This window comes from Argopecten irradians, chromosome 13, assembly GCF_041381155.1.
Source record: "Argopecten irradians isolate NY chromosome 13, Ai_NY, whole genome shotgun sequence".
Classification (NCBI taxonomy): Eukaryota; Metazoa; Mollusca; class Bivalvia; order Pectinida; family Pectinidae; genus Argopecten; species Argopecten irradians.
In genome coordinates, this window is record NC_091146.1 from 19,140,839 (window position 1) to 19,164,103 (window position 23,265).

General features: G+C 35.7%; 1 protein-coding gene across 2 annotated transcripts in view; it reads right to left on the reverse strand.

Moving 5' to 3' along the window:
- Nucleotides 1–249: 249 nt before the first annotated feature.
- Nucleotides 250–23,265, reverse strand: part of LOC138305444 (uncharacterized) — a 43,466-nt gene continuing 20,450 nt past the window's right edge. For both annotated transcript variants that reach the window (XM_069245675.1, XM_069245674.1), the window contains exons 2-5: nucleotides 13,171–13,227; nucleotides 9,595–9,781; nucleotides 8,868–9,046; nucleotides 250–8,313 (exon numbers count right to left, since the gene is read on the reverse strand). In XM_069245675.1, the coding sequence (XP_069101776.1) occupies nucleotides 6,379–8,313; nucleotides 8,868–9,046; nucleotides 9,595–9,781; nucleotides 13,171–13,227 (2,358 nt within the window). In that variant the 3' untranslated portion in view covers nucleotides 250–6,378. The remainder of the gene's footprint in view (nucleotides 8,314–8,867; nucleotides 9,047–9,594; nucleotides 9,782–13,170; nucleotides 13,228–23,265) is intronic.

The window sequence follows — 23,265 nt, forward strand, 5'->3', positions numbered from 1 at the left end:
AGAGTTAATATTTTTCGGCATGAAAAATTAAGGCCAAATACTGGTCCTATCATATCTACTCCTTTATACTGTGTCTTTCCGCGATCTAGCTTTCAAGGTCTACAGGTCTGGTCTTTCTCAATATTTTGCCAATCAAATTTTTGTGGTCATAGCAATGTCATGCAAAATTGTGAAAATATCAACCCTGCAAAAATACTCAGTTATACAGTGACCCTAAGATCTGGATAAGAAATAAAAACACACACAATATTTCATTTATAGGTATTTTTAATATAATCTAATTGTATGATGATCGTCATGACAATTTGGTAACTAATCAATGGTTTAACAAACCAAAAGTCATACATATTCATGGCATTAAGATTTCACTACTACAGTGTATAGTGACACATAGAATCTGTTCTCACACAACCGGACAATGCTGAGTATTTACATACTTCGTAAAACACAAGTTATTATAACTAAATTTCTTCGAATTTGCATTTGTATAATTGAATGGTTTTCTAAGGATTATCTCCCTTTCATTGTATTAATAATCTTGATGATTATTAACCACACATGATTTTACAGTTTTTATTGTGTATGCTATGACGTTTACTCCGACTTTGAATACATTGTATTCACATGTGTTTGCTAGTACCATGTGAGGCTTGATACTGCCTGGCGATTGGTCGAAAGAAATGATACTTGCCACCGAGGTTGCATCCTCGATACTCCAGGGGTTACAATAACTGACGTTATATTCACCCCTGGACTATATCATAGAAAATCTGAAGGCAGTTCAGTAGAAAATATCTGACCAATCACAGGCCTGCAAGGATTTCCTTTGAAGACTACAGAGAGAGCGACGCCCAACTTCAAAGCCACACAGTCAACCACAGTGTATCGTTATACAGCTCTTTTGATGTATATCAAAAGGCTGAATTGTCTGTTCTATTCTGTTGCCTCCAGTTTTACTATGAGATAGTCCAGGGGTGTAGAGATCGTATGTGATCGTAACCCCTGGAGTATCGAGGATGCCGAGGTTGAAATCTTTGATGATCTTGATAAGACATTAACGGTCAAGACCACTTAAGTTAAGAACAATTACAGTAAACAGGATCTTAACAAAAGTTGATGTTAAGATTTATTATAAAATGAAAAAAAAAAGTAAAACAAAAATGTCATCATTTACAAATGGTTTTCTAACAATTTGTAGAGATTGCAAGTTCACAACCCTATACACATATGTACCATCCCATGAAAATGGATAAATTTGCAATGTGAAAATGAGGATATGAATGGTCAGGGTAGTAATATCATGTTGGATAACAAATGAAAACAAAAAAATACAAAAACAAAAGATTCGTAGGAAATGAATATATAAAATGGCGGCTGGTCCCATTTAATTGTAATAAAAAGTTAATTTCTGGGGTTAATACTAAAATTTTATTGCTACATTTGAACTTTCACAGTGGTTATAGATATTTAACAAATATTCATCACATATATGTAACATTAAACTTGTAATTTTATTGCACTGAATTTAAACCTGTACTCAATTACCATGGCAATTTTTAAAACTGATTCATTTTCTTTTATCAATTTGTAGTTTGAAACAGAGAAATGCACAACATGTACCAGTTCGGGTGATAGTTAGGATTCTGGGACTCTAGAGTAAAAATTCACACAAACCAATGGTAAAATGCTCGCTAGTATTATGCTTATATTAAAAACTAAAACAAAACATGTCTTCATAAAAGTAATTATTTATATCGGTAACATAAATGGATTCAACAATAAATCAAAAAAATTTGTCAAAATTGAAAATGTGGAATTTTTATAATTCTTATACATTGTATACCTCGGTAAAGCATCATAACATCAAACAGAGTATTGTGGACTTACAATGTAGTAATGCAAAGGAGAATGACATTGTAAGATACGAGACATCGCAGATATCTTACATTCGTCAAATTTATTGAACTTGTTGACTTATTTGATATCCCACAAGCCTTAAATTGAGTGACATATTACTTAAATTTTATATTACATAGCCACAAGTGTAAGGTTCTAGTTACCACATAGCCACAAGTGTAAGGTTCTAGTTACCACATAACTCAAATTAATGGAAATACAGAAAAAAAACTTTCAGTTTAGTTACTCTATATCAAAGAGGAGAAATCTTATGTGAGATCAGGTGCAACGTTTTCCGTCGGCCAGGACAACCGTGAACACCATATTTTGATGATGACATCATTATTATCTGTGATGTCAAAATAGAGTATAGTATTCCTTTAGCATTGAGGTCAGATGAAATTCAGAGGAGACAACATTGATTGGTATAGGAATGGATCTTAAAACAAAAGATTTGGTGAGTTGTATAGCAACCCATTCACCCCTGAAGACAAATTTAGGCTCTTCTAAATCAAAGACTAGACCAGTCCATTTTGAAATTTCAGGGGTGAATGAGTCCATTAACATGGAATTTAATTGTTATTTTGGTCCCTTTAAAACAATCAGGAATGTAAATCTTTGGTTTCTGGACATGGTCACAAAAATAATATAAAATGAAATTTAACTGAAATAAAACTAAAGAAGTGAAGAGAGAGCTACACATGCATTGAATTTTGACCATGGATTGACTACATAAAGGCTAGAATCTGTTAACCATACGAACTACCTAAAGTTGTACTAGCTAGGTGAACAATTTAACAATCCTTGATAAGAATTGTAGATTACACTATACAACCAGACATACCATATTTGACCAAATTAGCACCCCTCCCCCTTTTGAGGCCTCAATTTCAATTGCCCGGGCATAAACAAAGACTAAAACTGTATAGGTTTGCAATAATTTTGTCATTTTAAGCACCTTTTCAATTTTTTTTTTGCAAAATTTCAAACGCCCTGGACAATTATTTTAAAGATGCTCCACCGCCGACAAATGGTATTTTTTTCACTACCAAAAACAGGAGCAGACGATTTAGTATTTTTCTTCAGTTACAAAAGTTACTTACTTTACACCATTACCACCATGGAAAAGTTTGAGCTTCTAATTTTACTTCAAGTTGAAAATATGAAATATAATTAATTGCATCCCGAAAAAATTCCATGGCACTATATCCTATATGGAATAAAGTACTGATTGCGATATGCACCAAAAGCAAAATATATTATTTTTGTATTATTTTTTGTGTTAATTAGACATATACATACACGATTAAACACCAAATATTGTTCAAATAATGAATATCATTTATGCTCTGTCGGCGGTGGAGCATCTTTAAGCTTAGCTTATCCCAACAACGACCTAATTCATAATTAGTCTTCACTACCTCATATTTCCTTCATTGTCGGCCTGTTGTACTCTAAACCAGTACTATACCGGCCTATATACCGTATTCGACCCAATAAGTGTCCTTATAAGCAACCTTCATCCTTTTTGCGTCCTCAATTTCAATTGCCCAGCTGGCATAAATAAAGACCAAAACTATACAAAACTATATAGATTTGCAATAATTTTGTCTTATCAGTATCTTTATGTATTTTATTATTGGGTCGAATACAGTAGGTCCTAGTGGAGCAATGCCTCAGTGAATCACTAAGGCATCATTTTTCTAGGTAATTTTCAATTATTGCATATAAATAATCTTTTTTGTTCAAAATATGCATGAAAATTATTCATAATATCCACATTTGTCCATAATATCCACTTTACAGCTTACAAGGCAAATGCAAGATTTGTGCAAATTTTCATTGAAAACTTTGTCATGTTTATCAAACAGTAATATCCGGCCATGACATGGGCTGCCTAGAGATATGTTTTACTTCTTTTCCAGTAGCAGTACGGTAATAGACACCAATTGTAGCTCTAAACACATCATTAGCTGTCTACAGCTACAATATTGCTTATAGTTTTACCCTGAGAGATGCATGGCATATCTTTGATATCCAAAACAGAACAATATGTTACAGTACAATGTCATGTACCTTGTAATTTAGGATCAAAACTAAATTTTAGAAATGATTGAACATAATACAGAAAATCGGGAAAAAAAATTAAAAAAATGAAAAGAAGATTATCATAAAGATAAAGACATTCTTTCTACACATATATCTCAATTCATCTCCAAATCATAAACTAAACAATTACATAACATTATATATATACACATTATACCTGAAACAGTCAATGCTAAAGAAGAAGAAAATATCTTTTAAAAAATATCTTCATTAGAAAACCTAATTGTAGACAAGAGTAACACCAATATTTGTCATGATAAAAAGCACCATTTGAAATTTAAAACATTTTCAACAGTAATCAACTGTTAATATGCATCAACATACATCTCTCTGACATTGCATAGGTCTAGTTAAAATTTACATAAAATATATATACATTAATGTATGCATTTACATCCTTCTCATCTCTGGCTTTGTGAAGTCAGATTCAGCATACATAAGCTTACCGTATATGAAGCCTATTTAGCCTAGCAACTATGGCTTAGTCTCACTAAAACAAAAATAGAAATTAGCCTAGCAACCACAGTGACCGTAGTTACCAGCTTAGTCTCTCTATAACAACAAGAGGCCCATGGGCCTTAACGGTCATCTGAGTACCTTGGCAATAATCATATAGGAAATTAATTAGATATAGTGTCATGGTTGCCATCTTCGATTGGGGATCAACCAGAGATGTAACAACACTTTGTGGGGACCATGTCAGGCTCCTTTCGTGCAAGTTTCAGCCAAATCGAACCGGTAGAACTTGAGAAGAAGTTCAAAATGTGTTTTCAAGATGGCGGCTGTGGCGGCCATCTTGGATTTCGGATCAACCCGAAAAATAACAACACTTTGTCGGGACCATGTCAGGATCATTTCATGCAAGTTTCAGCCAAATCGCACTTGTAGAACTTGAGAAGAAGTTCAAAATGTGTTTTCAAGATGGTGGCTGTGGCGGCCATCTTGGATTTTGGATCGACCCGAAAAATAAGAACACTTTGTCGGGACCATGTCAGGATCATTTCATGCAAGTCTCAGCCAAATCGCACCGGTAGAACTTGAGAAGAAGTTCAAAATGTGTTTTCAAGATGGCGGCTCTGGCGGCCATCTTTGATTTCGGATCGACCCGAAAAATAACAACACTTTGTCGGAACCATGTCAGGATCATTTCATGCAAGTTTCAGCCAAATCGCACCGGTAGAACTTGAGAAGAAGTTCAAAATGTGTTTTCAAGATGGCGGCTGTGGCGGCCATCTTTGATTTCGGATCGACCCGAAAAATAACAACACTTTGTCGGGACCATGTCAGGATCATTTCATGTAAGTTTCAGCTCAATCCCACTGGTCAAACTTGAGAAGAAGATTGAAATGTGAAAAGTTTACGGACGGCGGACGGCGGACGGCGCACGACGATGGACGAAGCATGATGACTATAGGTCATCCTGACCCTGCGGGTCAGATGACCTAAAAATAGAAATTAGCCTAGCAACCACGGTGACCGTAGTTATCAGCTTAGTCTCTCTATAACAAAAATAGAAATTAACCTAGCAACCACAGCAACCATTTATTCTGTCTAAACCAATGAGATGTATATTCCTTAGGAAATGAAAGGATAAGACTGGAGTGTATACACTTGTTTTCTCATCCCTCTACCATACTAAGTCTAAACAGTTTTTGTTTACCATTAATATAGACGAATATTTAGCTTTTGGTTGTGTTATTTATTCAATTCCATTATTTAGTAGATTAAATTTAATGCTGCTTAATCAATAGGCCTGCCACATGGCAAAATATTGATTTTTGTTCAAAACACTCTATGCTATAATTTTTGTGTCAAAAGATCAAATAAGAAATAAGCAGGCAAAATAAATGAAAATATTTAAATAATGGCATAACAATTCAGCAAAACCAGATTATGATTTTCCAGAGAATTCATCACCTTATATCAGCCAAACTTGATCACAATCTACATGTATACAGTAATATATACACATACAAATATTGTAACCATTTATACAGGATCAGTCAAGAATGGCATCCAATACTTACAAAACTCCTATGTCGCCATATATCACTAACTTCTTATAGATTTAAGGAATACCTTAACTTCTTTAGCATGTGATTTACTTTCGGAAATTCTGCAATCAAAGTAAAGTCGCAAATAATACTTATTGTATTGTCCCCAGAGATTCCTTATAACATGGTTATTGTATTGGTCCCAAGAGATAAACCCTTCTGTATTGTCTACTGCCCAAAGGTCACAAGCTTCCCCGATTCTGTATCCCATTCTATGCTCACACTGGTAACATCCACTGACTGGAAATTCATATTTAATAGAAATCTGTAGCTCCAGGAATTTCTTATTTAGTTACGCATCATTGAACAAACACGACCATTATATCATAGTCTCCAGTACCTCTGGTTCCCCTCCATTGAACGGATGAAGATGTGACCATTGTTTCTGTTCCTGTGGTAACAGTGACGCTTGACTGGACATACCACATGACGAACTATCATCGTACGAATATGTCATGTTTACATCAATGTCATCGATTTCCTCATAGTTGTGGACGTTACGATAGTTACCCTGCCCGGTCCATCCTGAGGTCTGTGGAGGAATTTTCTGGTACATACTAAAGTTAGCGTACACATTGTCTTGTAGGGGCATGACACGAGGGTCACAGTAAGGCTGTCGAGGGGGGAGTTTCATGGGATCACGAGGGGGGGAAATGTGGTCTCTGGGAGGGGGATACAGAGGGTGAGGGGTGTGGTAGTGATGGTGAGGAGATATCTTGTCTCCTTGGTGATGTACTGGTCGCTTAGCAACCTGGCTATACACCGCCTTGTCCTCAGGCAGAAACACATCATCATCACTAGACATTGTCACTTCCGACCGGTTTCCATTGGTGACAGTTGGTTTGATATTAGCTCGTCGATTTTGATTATCATGTAGTATACCGTCAACACTTTCATCGTCCACCATGTCACTGAGGGAGCCATCCTGTGACAGCGACATAAAATGTTTGTATGAGGGAGGGGGGGCATATGGAGGCGGCGGTAGATTCCGAGTTGTATGATTGGACAGAGTGAAGTTAGGCTGTATAAACGTCTTCTGGCCTTTGTTGTGGAGTAAGAATGGACTCTCACACAACTGGAAGTTCTCTCTCAACACTTTATCACACTGAATATCCCCAGGTCTCGAGTAACCCGGGTTACCGGTAATCCCGTTTATACCTTGTCCCGAGTGACCAACCACTACCTCAAATGCTGATCCTCTGTGAACAGGGTCGCGGGGTAGGTTATTGTTTTCACAGCGTTTGATTGGCTGAGGAGGCAGTTGGTTTTTGTTGACCCCTGACCTGTGTTGTAGTTCTGGTAGTTGAGGAGGAGTCTGGGAGTTTGCCCTGTGTACAGGCTGTGGTGGCAGGAAATAATTCTTGACCGACGGCCGAGATTTCGGCATTTGTTTGATATTCACATCCTCTTCAATTTCACTCGCGTCAACAGACTCACTACCCACAGAATCTATCTCATTCCGTCTGTGGTTTGGCAACGAGTGTGAAATACCCATAATAATTTTGTTAGCTTTGTACTGATTGGCTGAATTCTTAGCCTGCTGTAAAGGAGAGGCAATAGATTTGTTTGTACTTTGATGTGAGTCAGTCAACTGTTTCATCATCAGACGATACTGGTCCTCCTGTTTGTCAGTCAGCCTCTGGTTTGGCTGTGGGGTGTGTGACCTTACAGTACGCGGTAATGTACTTGTCTGTCCATATTTTAGATGATATGGCTGCGGAGTTATGGCCCTTCGTTTGACCTCTGGTGGTACACTATCGGCCTGAGTCTGTAATTTACTCTGAGATTTTAACGTCTCTGTTTCCTCTAAATATCTCATGTGTAGACTCAACACAGACATCAACTGTTTGGAATCAAGGTTATGTAGAGTTACAGCCCTTCTTTCCCTTCTCCTATGTTCCTTTAACTTTCCCTTGCCTTTCTCTGGAGTTTTTTCACTACCTGGCCCTTTAGTACTACGAGCATAAATCTCATCAATTGAGTCACATGACTTTGACCGAACTAAACGATTCCCAGATGTAAAGTCGGACAATGGTGTAGCAGTTCGTTCCAGGTTTTTTAATATTCCAGCCGGCTGGGCGTATATTGCATTGTGTTTTTGACCAATCAAATCAGAGCATCCTTTCACTGCGGGATTGACACAATTTGGTGCAGAACTGATGTTTGATCCTGTTTGAAGCGTGACTTCGTCATCGCTGGTTAAATCTGAACAGGAGCTCCCACTCACTGTAAATATTTCCTCGTAAGTCTCCTCCTTCAATGGAATAAACACAATCAATAAAAACAATAATTTATAATAGATTCATTTTTATAAGAACATCTATCTAATTTGTCAAACACACTTTGCTTCGTTCAAAATTAAATGCTAAAAATTGGTACATTTCAGTAATATATTGTATACAAGGGACGTAACTCCTTCACAACAAGGCAGATAACAGTGTGTAGTTTGCTAGAGATTGCAGAATTTATAAGGGGATATAACTCTTTCACAAAAAAGAAGTTAATTACTGTAACATGGCCAGTGAGATCGAGGAATATGTAAGAGACAATGGGGGATAATTTTCACAGCAAGGGAGATAACTACCTTAAGTGTGATGAGTGAGAAGGAACACGTAACAGACAGGGGGGATAACTCATTCACAGCAAGGGAGATAATTACCTTAAGTGTGGTGAGTGAGAAGGAACACGTAACAGACAGGGGGGATAACTCATTCACAGCAAGGGAGATAACTACCTTAAGTGTGGCGAGTGAGAAGGAACATGTAACAGACAGGGGGGATAATTCATTCACAGCAAGGGAGATACTACCTTTAGTGTGGCCAGTGAAGTCCTTTCCAGTCTCAGTACCAGGAAAGCCAGGATCTTGGTGGTAATACAGAGAATGAAGACGATGGCAAACAGTCCAATCTGTACGTACAGGAAAATTGGTAAAATGTCCTCCACGGACGTACAGCTGATTGTACCATCAAATGTGTAGAGACTAGGGTCTGTAACAGAGTGTAATTACATATAGCAAGTTAAATTGTAGGAAAGATTTGGTAGAATGTCAACAGGAGAATACTGTGATCAGACAGTCTAACCAGTCTCTACAGAAATTAATCAACAGAATTTGTCCTGATTATTTTTGTCTCTAGACAAGTCTGAGCCTATGTTTTAAAGAAGGGGAGATAATCTAGTAATTGAATTCTGTTCAGAAATTTTAATTAACAACCAGTCAAATGGGTGATATATTAGATACTGAACAGAAAATGCTAGCACGTAACAGTATAGTTAAAGTGATTATTTTAATATTAGAATTAAATAAATGTATTATACAACATTCTTCAACTTTTTTTCCTTCTTATTTTGTTGATCTAAGAACAATTCGCATCAGGAAACAGTCTGAAGTCTATATATAGCCATTCACCATTAACATTGCAAAATGTTTTGTCTCTTTTTATTGGCTAAACATAAACTTCCTGAGTCAGGCATTGTATTCTACACAATAAGGAGTGATATCTTTGTGTACAATGTTACAGTGAACAAACCTATGTACCTGAGCTTGACTCCAGAAGGAGCGCATTCCGTCGGTAACTACTGGTACAGGCACACACTTGGCGATTGTCGTCATGGATACAGTCCTGGAGACTTCTGATTGGCTGAAGGATGTGTGTCCCTGTCAGCACGGCTAGGGCAGCACAGAATGCACCAACTCCAAAGCAGAAGACTACTTCAACAAACACCTACAACATACAGTATAAAGTGATCAAATGTTTGATCAATTTTTCATTTCAAAAATATTTGATTAACAATACAAACATACATAAATACAGAGTATAATAAATAAATGTTGAATATCCTTGTGATGGAATTGAAATAGAAGAACAGCGGCATCTGGGAAAACGTTAGAGATCGATCGCAGATTTGTTTTAGTTTAGTTTTTTCTAAATATAGAGTATATATATATATACATTATATTGTCAAAAGAAAAAGACAACAGGCGTATTGCCTATATTAGTCTTCTTCTGTTACTTCCGGTTAGGCTTGAAAGAAATCTGGTATGTTTCACTTTATTAAAAACATGTGGCATTACCTGTTTGGATTTAATTCAGGAACAAGGGATTTATGTTCGTCATGTAATTAAATGGACAATACACTATAACTAAAAGGATAATATCTACTCAAAAAAATTCTTAGCAAGCAGATGTTTGATCAATGACGGAACAGATGTCCCTTAGTGTCGGAACAGAGTCCCTTAGTGTCGAAGGGAAAGGTGATACTGGTACACATGGAGGATTTACAAATCAGGGGAAAAAACAGACAATCAGTTAATATTCATATTAAACTTGGTTTTATAAAGACAAATGTTTCTGAATAGAACTCTTTTTCAAATTTCAAAAGATATAATTGTACCCTCTTTCTTCATATTTTTTTGTAAAATTCTGTAATTAAGATTTCCATTAGAGCTCTAACAATGCCTTTACCATCATCATATGTACCTGTACAGAACTATCTCGTTAACCTGTCTGTGACAGACCACATGATACACCTGTACAGACAAAATCTCGTTAACAAATGTCTGATAAACAAAATACCTGTAGAGTTAACCTGTATCACCTATCAAGTTTAACAATCATCCGACATGATGTCAAATTAATCTAGGTGTACATGTAACATTCTTGCCTTTATATCTTTATATATATACAGCGATTTTTGTACATAATCATTTCAGGGGCCTGTACCTTTTAATTTGGGTAAATACTATGTTTTTCCTTCCTTAAAATACATACAGTATATCTAGCAGAGGTTTTCCTTTATTTAGGAAAATATTTACATGAAATTGGGAAAATACTGCCAAATTTTTGTACAGGCAATTGCCGAATTTCGGAACCAAACGCATCCAAAAAAATCACTGACGTATAAATGATTAGTATAACCAATCTCGGTTTACATACAAACCATCTTAAAACCTACAGAACTGGCACAATCTAATTAAAATACAAATTCTTATTTTCCCTCCACTTCATAGAGATCTGACAACAGTGAACATCCCATTACATTCTAGTGATCTTTCGGATTATCTAAGAAAATTATCTTAATTCACGATCGAGAATATGGTTGAAATGACTTGCATTAAAATATCTGAATTGTTTTGTGTGTAACTTGTTATTTCATACCAACTCGTAAAGCATTACACAGCATTTTCATGTTACATACTGTCACAACATGTCGTTTTTAATTGATATAGTCCGATGGTAAATATCAGAAAGGTCACCATTGACCTGTAATGGGCTGTTATCAGATCCTCTACGTTACATGTGAAAAAGACTCTATAACACTACAGGAATCATTCTCATGTGGAATTTAATTTTGTGTTATGATTTGGCAGATGAGAAAAATTGGTGAAAATAAATTGCTACAAAAATGTTTCAACTATAAGAGCAATATACCGGTAGAGTTTAAATTGTAAAACGCAAAATTAAATTGCCAGGTAAAAGTCATTACGTCTGAAAATGTGGAGTTTAAGTCACCACATAAAACAGTTGGTCTAAATGTACAGTATACCTGATATACAATGTACCACAGTTCTCTTTTACTGATAGTAACAAACCTAGAGGTTCCACTCCAAATTTAAATTTTGAGGTTTTTTTTTGTATCAAGAGTTACAGAAACAAACTAGAAAAGTTTCGCAAATTTTTTATTGATTCAAAATGTCATTTTAGTACCATAAGGTTAATTTGAATTAAAAATGTTCCTAAGTATCTCAAACATTCCATGAATCATGACTTTAATGTTTAGTACATTTCGTCCATGAACCTTCATCTCTGTAACTCAACTCATTTACCTTCTAATGTCATAACGATCAGCCCCCGCCTTAAAATATTAAGTTCGGCTGTGACTTCAGTAAAATATAAATTAACCTTTCACATGACCTTTATAGATTTTAATTGCTTGAACTTAATTTGTTCATCCCCTTCTGATCCTTCATTCCACACTTTGAATCATTGGAGTTTGACCTTGATCAGTTACAGTACAACCTTGATCCCTGCATTACAGTACATACCATGTTTTATTTGGAGTGCTTTCTCATGGGAAAGGTGTTAACATCTTAGCTTGACATGTCATGTAAGGTTGTAAACTTACCGTAATCCTCTATACATACTCAGGTAATATCTACTCCACACAAAGGCGAGACAGTCTACAAATACAGCTAATGTTTAACTGTAACAGATATAAAAGTTTTTCCGCCCCCCTCCCCCCCCCCCCTTTTTTTTTATATGTGTGCATTTTATCAATATTACCATGTCAGATTTAGGAAGTTAAGGAGAGCCTAAATATACCTGTATATAGGTATTTTGTTGTAAAAGGAGCGGGTCGGTGTGGTTTGTACATAGTGTTAAATATGGTCTCTGTCACTCTGCTGAGGGAGCATGCTTCTTTGGCTTAGTCTGTAAAGTCGTAGATTTCCACGCCGGAGACCCGGGTACAATTCCTGGTCAGGGCACTCAACAAGAATGTGTATTTTCCCTGTTCTTCTATATTATCATATCATCAAAGTGGAGGTTATTTCCCCCTTTATTTATTTATTTATTTATTTATTTTTTGTTTTACATCCTATTAACATTCAGGGTCATTCAAGGTCATGTCAGGTTCAGGCAGTTGAGAAAGGTCTGTGAGTTTTTGGAGAACAAACACTGACAAACTGTCACATAATTGCCATTAAGTAGTGATCAATCAGAAAAGAGGACAAATCTCATCCGTGATTATAACGCTGATCGTGGACACTTCCCAGTAAATAATCTATCCACTAACAGTAATACTGTGCTGCATGGGTTTGGCAGTACGCTTCATTGAGATAACACTATAATTTATTATCATTCTATCACAAGGAGACAATCGTATACTGTAAACCAACTTTAGTTTGCTTGTGATTAATTTACAGGTAATGAGATATCGTGGAAATATATCACTGCCAAAGTGTCTTGACTTCTAACAAAAAAGTTGTTAAGTCAAGGAAATGCATAATTCCTCTGACCAGACAATGTCACTGTCTCACGGCCTGTCTCTTTATAAGGACAGCAACTACCAATGAAAAGCTTAAAGTTTGTAGGTCATCTACTTATATACTCACCAATGCTATATGTCGCCTCCAGAACAAAATGGAAATCAGCAAACCATCAACAGTAATCTGTAAAGAGAAAACAGCACACTTTAGACTATAGAAACACAGGCAATGATAAACCACATTTTATTTGATGATTTCAAAACCCTTGCTATCAAACTGTAGAAGTCAGAGCAGGTGACTGGTCCACAAGGCGACTGGAGCTGTAGCTGTTGTTTTTTAAGTTCATGATGACACCCAGAAACCCAGATCACATTCTGCATTCCCCCATTTTTCTACATACAATATTCGCTGTAATTTAGGACATAGAACAATTAAATAAATGGGGATAGCTTATTAGGGAACAAAAATGAAAGTGGTGGAAGAAAAAATTTAAGTCAGCCATTTTTTTTACTATGCTTATCATCATGGCACATAAATGTCTTCATTTCTTAGAGATACATTATTACATTATGATTGACATGACTGAAAGACTCGCAAGTTTACATAAAAGCTATAACATGAAATTTTTACAGTTGTAAAACATTAATTAATCCATGAGATAAGGGTTGTAAAACTTCTGCAGAAGAGGGGAGGGGCACTTATTGGGGAAGAGGTGACCCCCAGTGCTAATTACGGCGATTATAGTAAGTTAATAATTCAAGCTTATTTCTATCATAATGATTGTCTGGATGTGATTGTCAGATTGTAATGTCCACTTTTTGTATTCTACAGTTGATCAATCTCCCATCAACTCCGTCAAAGCAGGTTATAAATAATATTTCATAGTAATGATTTTAACTGATATGTCAAATATTGTGCATAGATAATATGACAATAAAAGTCATTGATATCTATTAGTTTTAACACACACAGTGAAACAAACTTTACTAATTCATTGTTGACAAATCATAAGATGAGCTCTAAATCACAAAGTGCATTTTGAGATGGCCCCTTAACTGCATAAACTCTAGGACATGCATAAAACTGAATGGACTATTTGGGATAATTGCTAAATTCCTTTACCTGACGATAAAAATAGAAGGAATGGCAATGTGTCACCATAGACTGTCGTGAATAATTGTGTGTTGGCCATAAAGTGGAGAAAGACAGGGAGGGGGAGAGAGAGATCAGTAGTACAAAAGGCTAGGGTAACCAGGTACTATATGTTCACTGGCAGAAATAAAATGAGAAGAATCAATATACATCTAACAATTAAAGATGCTCCACCACTGACAAATGGTACATTTTTCACTATCAAAAACAGGAGTAGACGATTTAGTATTTTTTCAGTTACAAAAGTTACTTAATTAACACCATTACCACCAGTGAAAAGTTTAAGCTTCTGCTTTTACTTAAAGATATGAAAAATAATTAATTGCATCCCCAAAACAATTCCGTGGCACTATATCCTATATGGAATAAAGTACTGATTACGCATGCACCAAAGGCAAAATAAATTATCTTATATTGTTTTTTGTGTTAATTAGACATATATATATACACAATTAAACACCAATTATTGTTCAAATGATGAATATCATTCATTTATGCTCTGTCGGCAGTGGAGCATCTTTAAAATACATGAATGCTCAATCGAATTTACTGTTAACTCCATCGGTTCATATAAAATTATAGCCCTAGCTGTTATTGTCACAGGCTTAAAATTTTGTGGTCCTAAAATTCTGTGTTCCAACTTAAGCAATAAATATAATTTCAATATTATTTACTTATGAAATATTATTCAGTGGATTAGATATTCCCGACTCCACAAAATTGTGAAAATCGTACCTTGATTTATCCTGCAGAAAATTACAGCCGTAGGTAACGGTGAAACCTAGCTGACTTCACCAACCATCGTCTAAATAATGTACATCAAAATCTTACAGTAGTATGCAGACAGTAAAACCTAGCTGACTTCACCAACCATCCTCTAATGTACATCAAAATCTTACAGTAGTATGCAGACAGTAAAACCTAGCTGACTTCACCAACCATTCTCTAATGTACATCAAAATCTTACAGTCGTATGCAGACAGTAAAACCTAGCTGACTTCACCAACCATCCTCTAATGTACATCAAAATCTTACAGTCGTATGCAGACAGTAAAACCTAGCTGACTTCACCAACCATCCTCTAATGTACATCAAAATCTTACAGTCGTATGCAGACAGTAAAACCTAGCTGACTTCACCAACCATCCTCTAATGTACATCAAAATCTTACAGTCGTATGCAGACAGTAAAACCTAGCTGACTTCACCAACCATCCTCTAATGTACATCAAAATCTTAGTCGTATGCAGACAGTAAAACCTAGCTGACTTCACCAACCATCCTCTAATGTACATCAAAATCTTACAGTCGTATGCAGACAGTAAAACCTAGCTGACTTCACCAACCATTCTCTAATGTACATCAAAATCTTACAGTCGTATGCAGACAGTAAAACCTAGCTGACTTCACCAACCATCCTCTAATGTACATCAAAATCTTAGTCGTATGCAGACAGTAAAACCTAGCTGACTTCACCAACCATCCTCTAATGTACATCAAAATCTTACAGTCGTATGCAGACAGTAAAACCTAGCTGACTTCACCAACCATCTAAACAACGTACATCAAAAACGTACCGCCGTATGCAACAGTGAAAACCTAGCTGACTTAAACAACATCCTAAGATATCCAACCCCATTCTGTTAGAACATACAGAGACACCTCTTACACTATGTATCCCTTTGACCTGTCTTTCTTGGAATCCAACATGTATACGTTTGGAACATCTCAATAATTTCCTCTCCTGATCAGAAACTAGAATTGCCTTGTTCACTCACTGTGATAATCCCCAGTTTTACCAAATCTATCAAATGACTTTTTGGAATGTCCGTCAATATTGGATCCTAATTCAACCTACTAATAACAGCCACAGGACCAGATAGACAACAGCTAACCCAAATAACCAAACCATATTAAGGCTGACCTACATATATGTAATGTATCTAATTATCTATCATCAATAAACAATGGAGGCTGACATGGAAGGTGAACATTTATTTGTTCATGGCTCGACATGGAAGGTGACCATTTATTTGTTCATGGCTCGACATGGAAGGTGAGCATTTATTTGTACATGACTCAACATGGAAGGTGAGCATTTATTTGTACATGACTCAACATGGAAGGTGACCATTTATTTGTACATGGCTCGACATGGAAGGTGACCATTTATTTGTACATGGCTCGACATGGAAGGTGACCATTTATTTGTACATGACTCAACATGGAAGGTGACCATTTATTTGTACATGGCTCGACATGGAAGGTGACCATTTATTTGTACATGGCTCGACATGGAAGGTGACCATTTATTTGTACATGACTCGACATGGAAGGTGACCATTTATTTGTTCATGGCTCGACATGGAAGGTGACCATTTATTTGTACATGACTCAATATGGAAGGTAACCATTTATTTGTACATGGCTCGACATGGAAGGTGACCATTTATTTGTACATGGCTCGACATGGAAGGTGACCATTTATTTGTACATGGCTCGACATGGAAGGTGACCATTTAATTGTACATGACTCGACATGGAAGGTGACCATTTATTTGTTCATGGCTCGACATGGAAGGTGACCATTTATTTGTACATGACTCGACATGGAAGGTGACCATTTATTTGTACATGGCTCCAATGTCTCAGGTTCTCACACCTGCAAAATAACTTTATAACAAGAATTGGAATACAATACATCATGTTTTCTGAAATGCTTAAATATACTAAAGCTTTAGGTGATGAAAATAAGTTATTGATTTTTTATGTACTGTTATCAAAATTAATACAGTACAATGATACAGACAGAAGAAAATATTCCAACTTAATACATTAATTCTAGAATTGAACTTAACCTCAAGTGTGCTTTTAACTAAAATATCTAATTACATTCTTACAGTCCCTCCAATTATGCAGACAGTAAAACCTAGCTGAATTCAACCATTCTAATGTACATCAAAAAATCTTACAGTCGTATGCAGACAGTATAGCTGACTTCAAACCATCACTAAAACTGTACATCAAAATCTTACAGTCGTATGCAGACAGTAAAACCTAGATTGACTTCACATTACACCATCATGGTTGGTCAGAATGACATTATGACACAAATCACAGTCCCCATGCCTTTGACCCACCCCAGTAAAACTAGCTGTTCACTTACCATGAGGAACTAGAATGTTTATCAAAATCTTACATGTCTCATGCAGACATGTAAAACCTAGCTGACCTGTGACCATCAAAATGGTCAGGATAAATCCCCGTCGTATGCAGACAGTAAAACCTAACTTAATTCAACTTTATAACTAAATGTTGTTGCAAAAGATGTTTTCATGCAGACAGTAAAAACCTAGCTCCTGAATTCACTGAATGGATGTACATCAAAATCTTACAGTGTATGCAGACAGTAAAACCTAGTGACTTCACTGGCAAAATGTGAACTAATTTTTTTCTCTTCAGTTTATGCAGACAGTTAAAACCTAGCTGCATTTTCACACTCATCATCTAATGTACATCAAAATCTGTATGGTTACAGTCGTATGCAGACAGTAAAACCTTAAATCTTTACATTCACTCCCATCCCTAATGTACATCAAAATCTTACAGTCGTATGCAGACAGTAAAACCTAGCTGACTTCATAAACATCATCTAATGTACATCAAAATTTACAGTCATGCAGACAGTAAAACCTAGCTGACTTTGACCATCATCTAATGTACATCAAAATCTTAAGTCGTATGCACTCAGTAAAACCTAGCTATGACTTACCAACCATCCTCTAATGTACATCAAAATCTTACAGTCGTATGCAGACAGTAAAACCTAGCTGACTTCACTATTACCATCACCTCAATGTACATCAAAATCTTACAGTCGTATGCAGACAGTAAAAAGCTGACTTCACCAACCACTGTCTAATGTACATCAAAATCTTATAGTCGTATGCAGACATATAAACAAGCTAGCTGACTTCAAGGTGACCATCACTCAATGTACATCAAAATCTTACAGTCGTATGCAGACAGTAAAACCTAGCTATTGACTTCATGACCATCATCTAATGTACATCAATGGGTAGTCAAACTAGTAAACCTAGCTGACTTCACAGTCCTATAATGTAGCATCATGGTGAGGGAGATAACCTAGCTGAACTTCACTGTAAGATCATCTAATAATCAAAAATCTTACAGTAATGCAGACAGTTAAAAATTAAGGTGACTTCACTAAACATCCTCTAATTTACATCAAAATCTTACAGTCGTATGCAGACAGTAAAACCTAGCTGACTTCACTGACCCATCATCTAATGTACATCAAAATCTTACAACTCGTATGCAGACAGTAAAACCTAGCTGACTTCACTGAACCATCATCTAATGTACATCAAAATCTTACAGTCAGACAGTAAAACCTAGCTGACTTACCAACCATAATTAATGTACATCAAAATCTTACATCACGTATGCAGACAGTAAAACCTAGCTGACTTCACCAACCCTAATATACTATTCAAAATGTACATCAAAATTTACAGTCGTATGCAGACAGTAAAACCTAGCTACGACACTTTTAACCAACTGATTTTCCTAATTAATGTACATCAAAATCTTACAGTCGTAATAGCAGACAGTAAAACCTACTGACTTCACTGCCACCACATGTCTAATGTACATTTAAATCTTACAGTCACATTAAAACAGGTCACTCCATCTATCTAATGTACATGAATTAATTCATTACAATAGTCGTATAATGCAGACTTACGTAAAACCTAAAGCTGACTTCACTTACAATCATCTAATGTACATCAAAATCTTACAGTCGTATGCAGACAGTAAAACCTAGCTGGTTCACTAACCATCCCTAATGTACATCAAAATCTTACATCGTATGCAGACAGTAAAACTAGCTGACTTCACTGAAGTCCAGATGTACATCAAAATCTTACAGTCGTATGCAGACAGTAAAACCTAGCTGACTTCACTGACCATCATCTAATAATAGTACATCAAAATCTTACTTACAGTCGTATGCAGACAGTAAAACCTAGCTGACTTCACCAACCATCCATCTAATGTAATCTTAAAAAGTCATGTTCTTTTTTTCTGTATTGTACAACTGAGTAAAACTAGCTGACTTCACTGACCATCTTAATGTACATAATTAATGTACAGACAAAAACTAGCTGACTTCCACTGACCATTACATCTAATGTACATGATCTACAGTCGTATGCAGACAGTTGAAACCTAGCTGGTCTGGCTTACTATTCATCTAATGTACATCAAAATCTTATCAGTCGTATGCAGACAGTAAAACCTAACTAGGCAAATCATCAGTCGTATGTAGACAGTAAAACCTAGCTGACTTGTAATCTCTAATGTACATCAAAATCTTACAGTCGTAAGACAGTAAAACCTAGCTGACTTCACTGACCATCATCTAATGTACATCAAAATCTTACAGTCGTATGCAGACAGTTAAAACCTAGCTGAAACTTCACCCCCATACATTGCTAATGACACATCTAATAATCTGAAAACAGTAAAACCTAGTGACTATACTATCATCTAATGTGCAAAATCACAGTCGTATGCAGACAGTATACAGAACACTATTAATTAAGCTATTTTCAGACTTTGACATTTTATGCAGTAATCAAAATGTATGTACATCCCTTAAAATTTTACAGTCGTATGCAACAGTAAAACCTAGCTTTCACCAACCATCATCTAAAACATCAAAATTTACAGTCGTATGCAAACAGTAAAACCTAGCTGACATCACTACCATCCTATCAAAATCTTACAGTCGTTTACAGTAAAACCTAGCTGACTTCATCATCAAGTCCTAATAATGTATTTTTATTGTAAATCAGACCAGTAAAAAAAACAGCTGACTAGCAGTGGCCATCTTAATGTACATCAAAATCTTACAGTCGTATGCAGACAGTAAAACGCTGATCCCACTAACCATGTATCTAATGTACATCAAAATCATTACAGTCGTATGCAGACAGTAAAACCTAGCTGAAATTCACCACCATCCATCTAATGTACATCAAAAATCTTACTTCGTATGAGACAGTAAAACCTAGTTTTCGACTTCCTTAAACCATCATAATACATCAAAATTTACAATGCAAAATCTTACAGTCGTATGCAGACAGTAAAAACCTAGCTGACTTCACCAGACATCCTCTAATGTACATCAAAATCTTACAGTCGTATGCAGACAGTAAAAATGAGCTGACTTCACTGACCATCACTCTAATGTACATCATAGAAATTTACAGTCGTATGCAGGACAGTAAAACCTAGGACTTCACTGACCATCTCTAATGTACATCAAAACTTACAGTCGTATGCAGACAGTAAAACACTTCACCAACCATCCTCAAAATCTTGTACATCAAAATCTTACATCGTATGCAGACAGCCATAAAACCTAGCTGACTTCACTGAATCCCCTATAATGTACATTTTCAAAATCTTACAGTCGTATGCAACAGTAAAACCTAGCTGACTTCACCATCCCATCTTGTAATCTAAAATCTTACAGTCGTAACCTTAAAACCTTGTTTGACCATTAACTGAATCATCCCTAATGTACATCAAAATTTTCAGTCGTATGCAGACAGTAAAACCTAAACAGGAAGTTCACCAACCATCATCTAATGTACATCAAAATCTTACAGTCGTAGCAGACAGTAAAACCTAGCTGACTTCACTGACCATCCTCTAATGTACATCAAAATCTTACAGTCGTATGCAGACAGTAAAACCTAGCTGACTTCACTGGCCATCCTCTAATGTACATCAAAATCTTTCAGTCGTATGCAGAAAAAAAAACCTTGACTTCACCAATCCTCTATACCCAAATATCTTGACAGTTATCAGAACAGTAAAACCTGCCCAGAGTTTCACCAAACCTCTCCGCATCAAAATCGCGTCGTGAAGAAACCAGAAGAAAAATACTTCAAAAAATCATTAATTACATATCTTACATAATATGCATAATTACTTACATGACTATATAAACACATTAATAATAATCAAAATCTTACAGTGTTAGAGGTAGTAAACAGTGACTTCAACTGTAATCCAACATGTAAATTGCAGAATGAAATCTAGTGTTTTCAGCTCTGTACCAAATTTTATAATTTGCAGAAATTGCTTGACTTCACTCACTCACTTTGAAAAATCAGCACTTTATATGTTCTAATGTAAAAAATCCACTTTTTGGAATGGTCTCAATACGGTGTTGAATTCGGTACTAAAACAAGCGGACTGACAGTACAGCTGACCCAAATAACGAACCATTCAATGTAACTCAAAATCTTACTGAAAAGTAAAACCTGCTGAATAATATCAATCATGAACAATGGATATTAGCTGACATGGACTAACATCGAGATAATCAGGCATTAATCGATACCAGGTAACAGAAAATTTTTGTTAACAGTGCAATCAATATGAAATATTGCATGTTATGAAAAAATGATTAATTTCATTTATTTAATGTAATGACATCCTAAAGGTTTGAATATTTGATGTACATTCCAATGACGTCATGTAAGTGACCATTTATATTGAGCCCATACATGACCTTGCAATTTGTACATTGAAGGATTGCAAATAAGCAAAAATTTATTTGACATGACAATTTGGTACTCAAACTATTTGAATGATGTACAAATAAATAATGGTGACCATTACATATGTACACTCAAATCTTACAGGTGAATTTGACATTGGATTATTTTAACGTACATCACTCGACATGGAAGGTGTAAATTTATTTGTACATACATGGCCATCAACATGGAAGGTAAATACCATTTATTTGTACATGGCTTTTGGAAGGTGACCATTTATTTTGTAATGGCTCGACATGGAAGGTGACCATTTATTTGTACATGAAATATCGCATGGAAAACACATTTAACATTTCTGACATTATAATTAATGAAGGTGAATTGAATATGTTTGACATTGTGTGTGACCATTTTTGGTCATTCATACATGGCGACGACGACATGAACCTGTGACCATGGGTTGCGACATTTATTTTTTTTATGACTCATTCATGCTTGGTGACCATCTTGAGTTTTGTACATGGCTCATTCATTTTCTTTAGTGACATGAGTTGAATGCATTTTTGTTCTCACATCGACTGTGCATTGTATAACATTAAGCCTACCATTTTCATTGTACATGACTTCGTGATTTTTTTCATGAACCAGTTATTTGTAACGATGATACGCAGATTTTTTGTATTGTACAATGTAATGACAAATGCATATTTGGCTATACCATGGTATAAAATGAAAACTGTCGAAGTAATGAAAATGTGTGCTTCGTCTCGGCGAAAATCTAGTCATTCCTCTCAGACCAATCTTTCAGCGACGATGGATTTGACCATTTTTTTTGTAAATGGCTCAAACATGGAAGGTGACCATTTATTTGTTCATGTGCTCGACATGGAAGGTGACCATTTATTTGTACATGACTCGACATGGAAGGTGACCATTTATTTGTACATGGCTCCAATGTCTCAGGTTTCTCACACCTGCAAAATACACTTTTTTATAACAAGAATTGGAATACATACATCATGTTTTCTGAATGCTTAAATATACTAAAGCTTTAGGTGATGATGAAAATAAGTTATTGATGTTTTTATGTACTGTTATCAAAATTTAATACAGTACAATGATACACAGACAGAAGAAAATATTCCAACTAATACATTAATTCTAGAATTGAACTTAACCTCAAGTGTGCTTTTAACTAAAATTTGAATATTTTGATTTTTTTTTTTTTTCTGAACAGGAACTATTGGTGAGGGTACTGTTAAATATATTGAATATCCTCCGTCATCATGGGTATCAAAGTGTTGAAATTTTGGGTCTTTTTACACAAAGAAAACAATATTTCTAAAATACTGATAACAGTATACTGAACCTATTTATCGTAGAATTGAGTTCCATGTACATTGACTTTGTACTTAAAGATTTAAATGCCTATATAAACTTGTCAAATGCCTTTAGTGTTTATTCCTGGA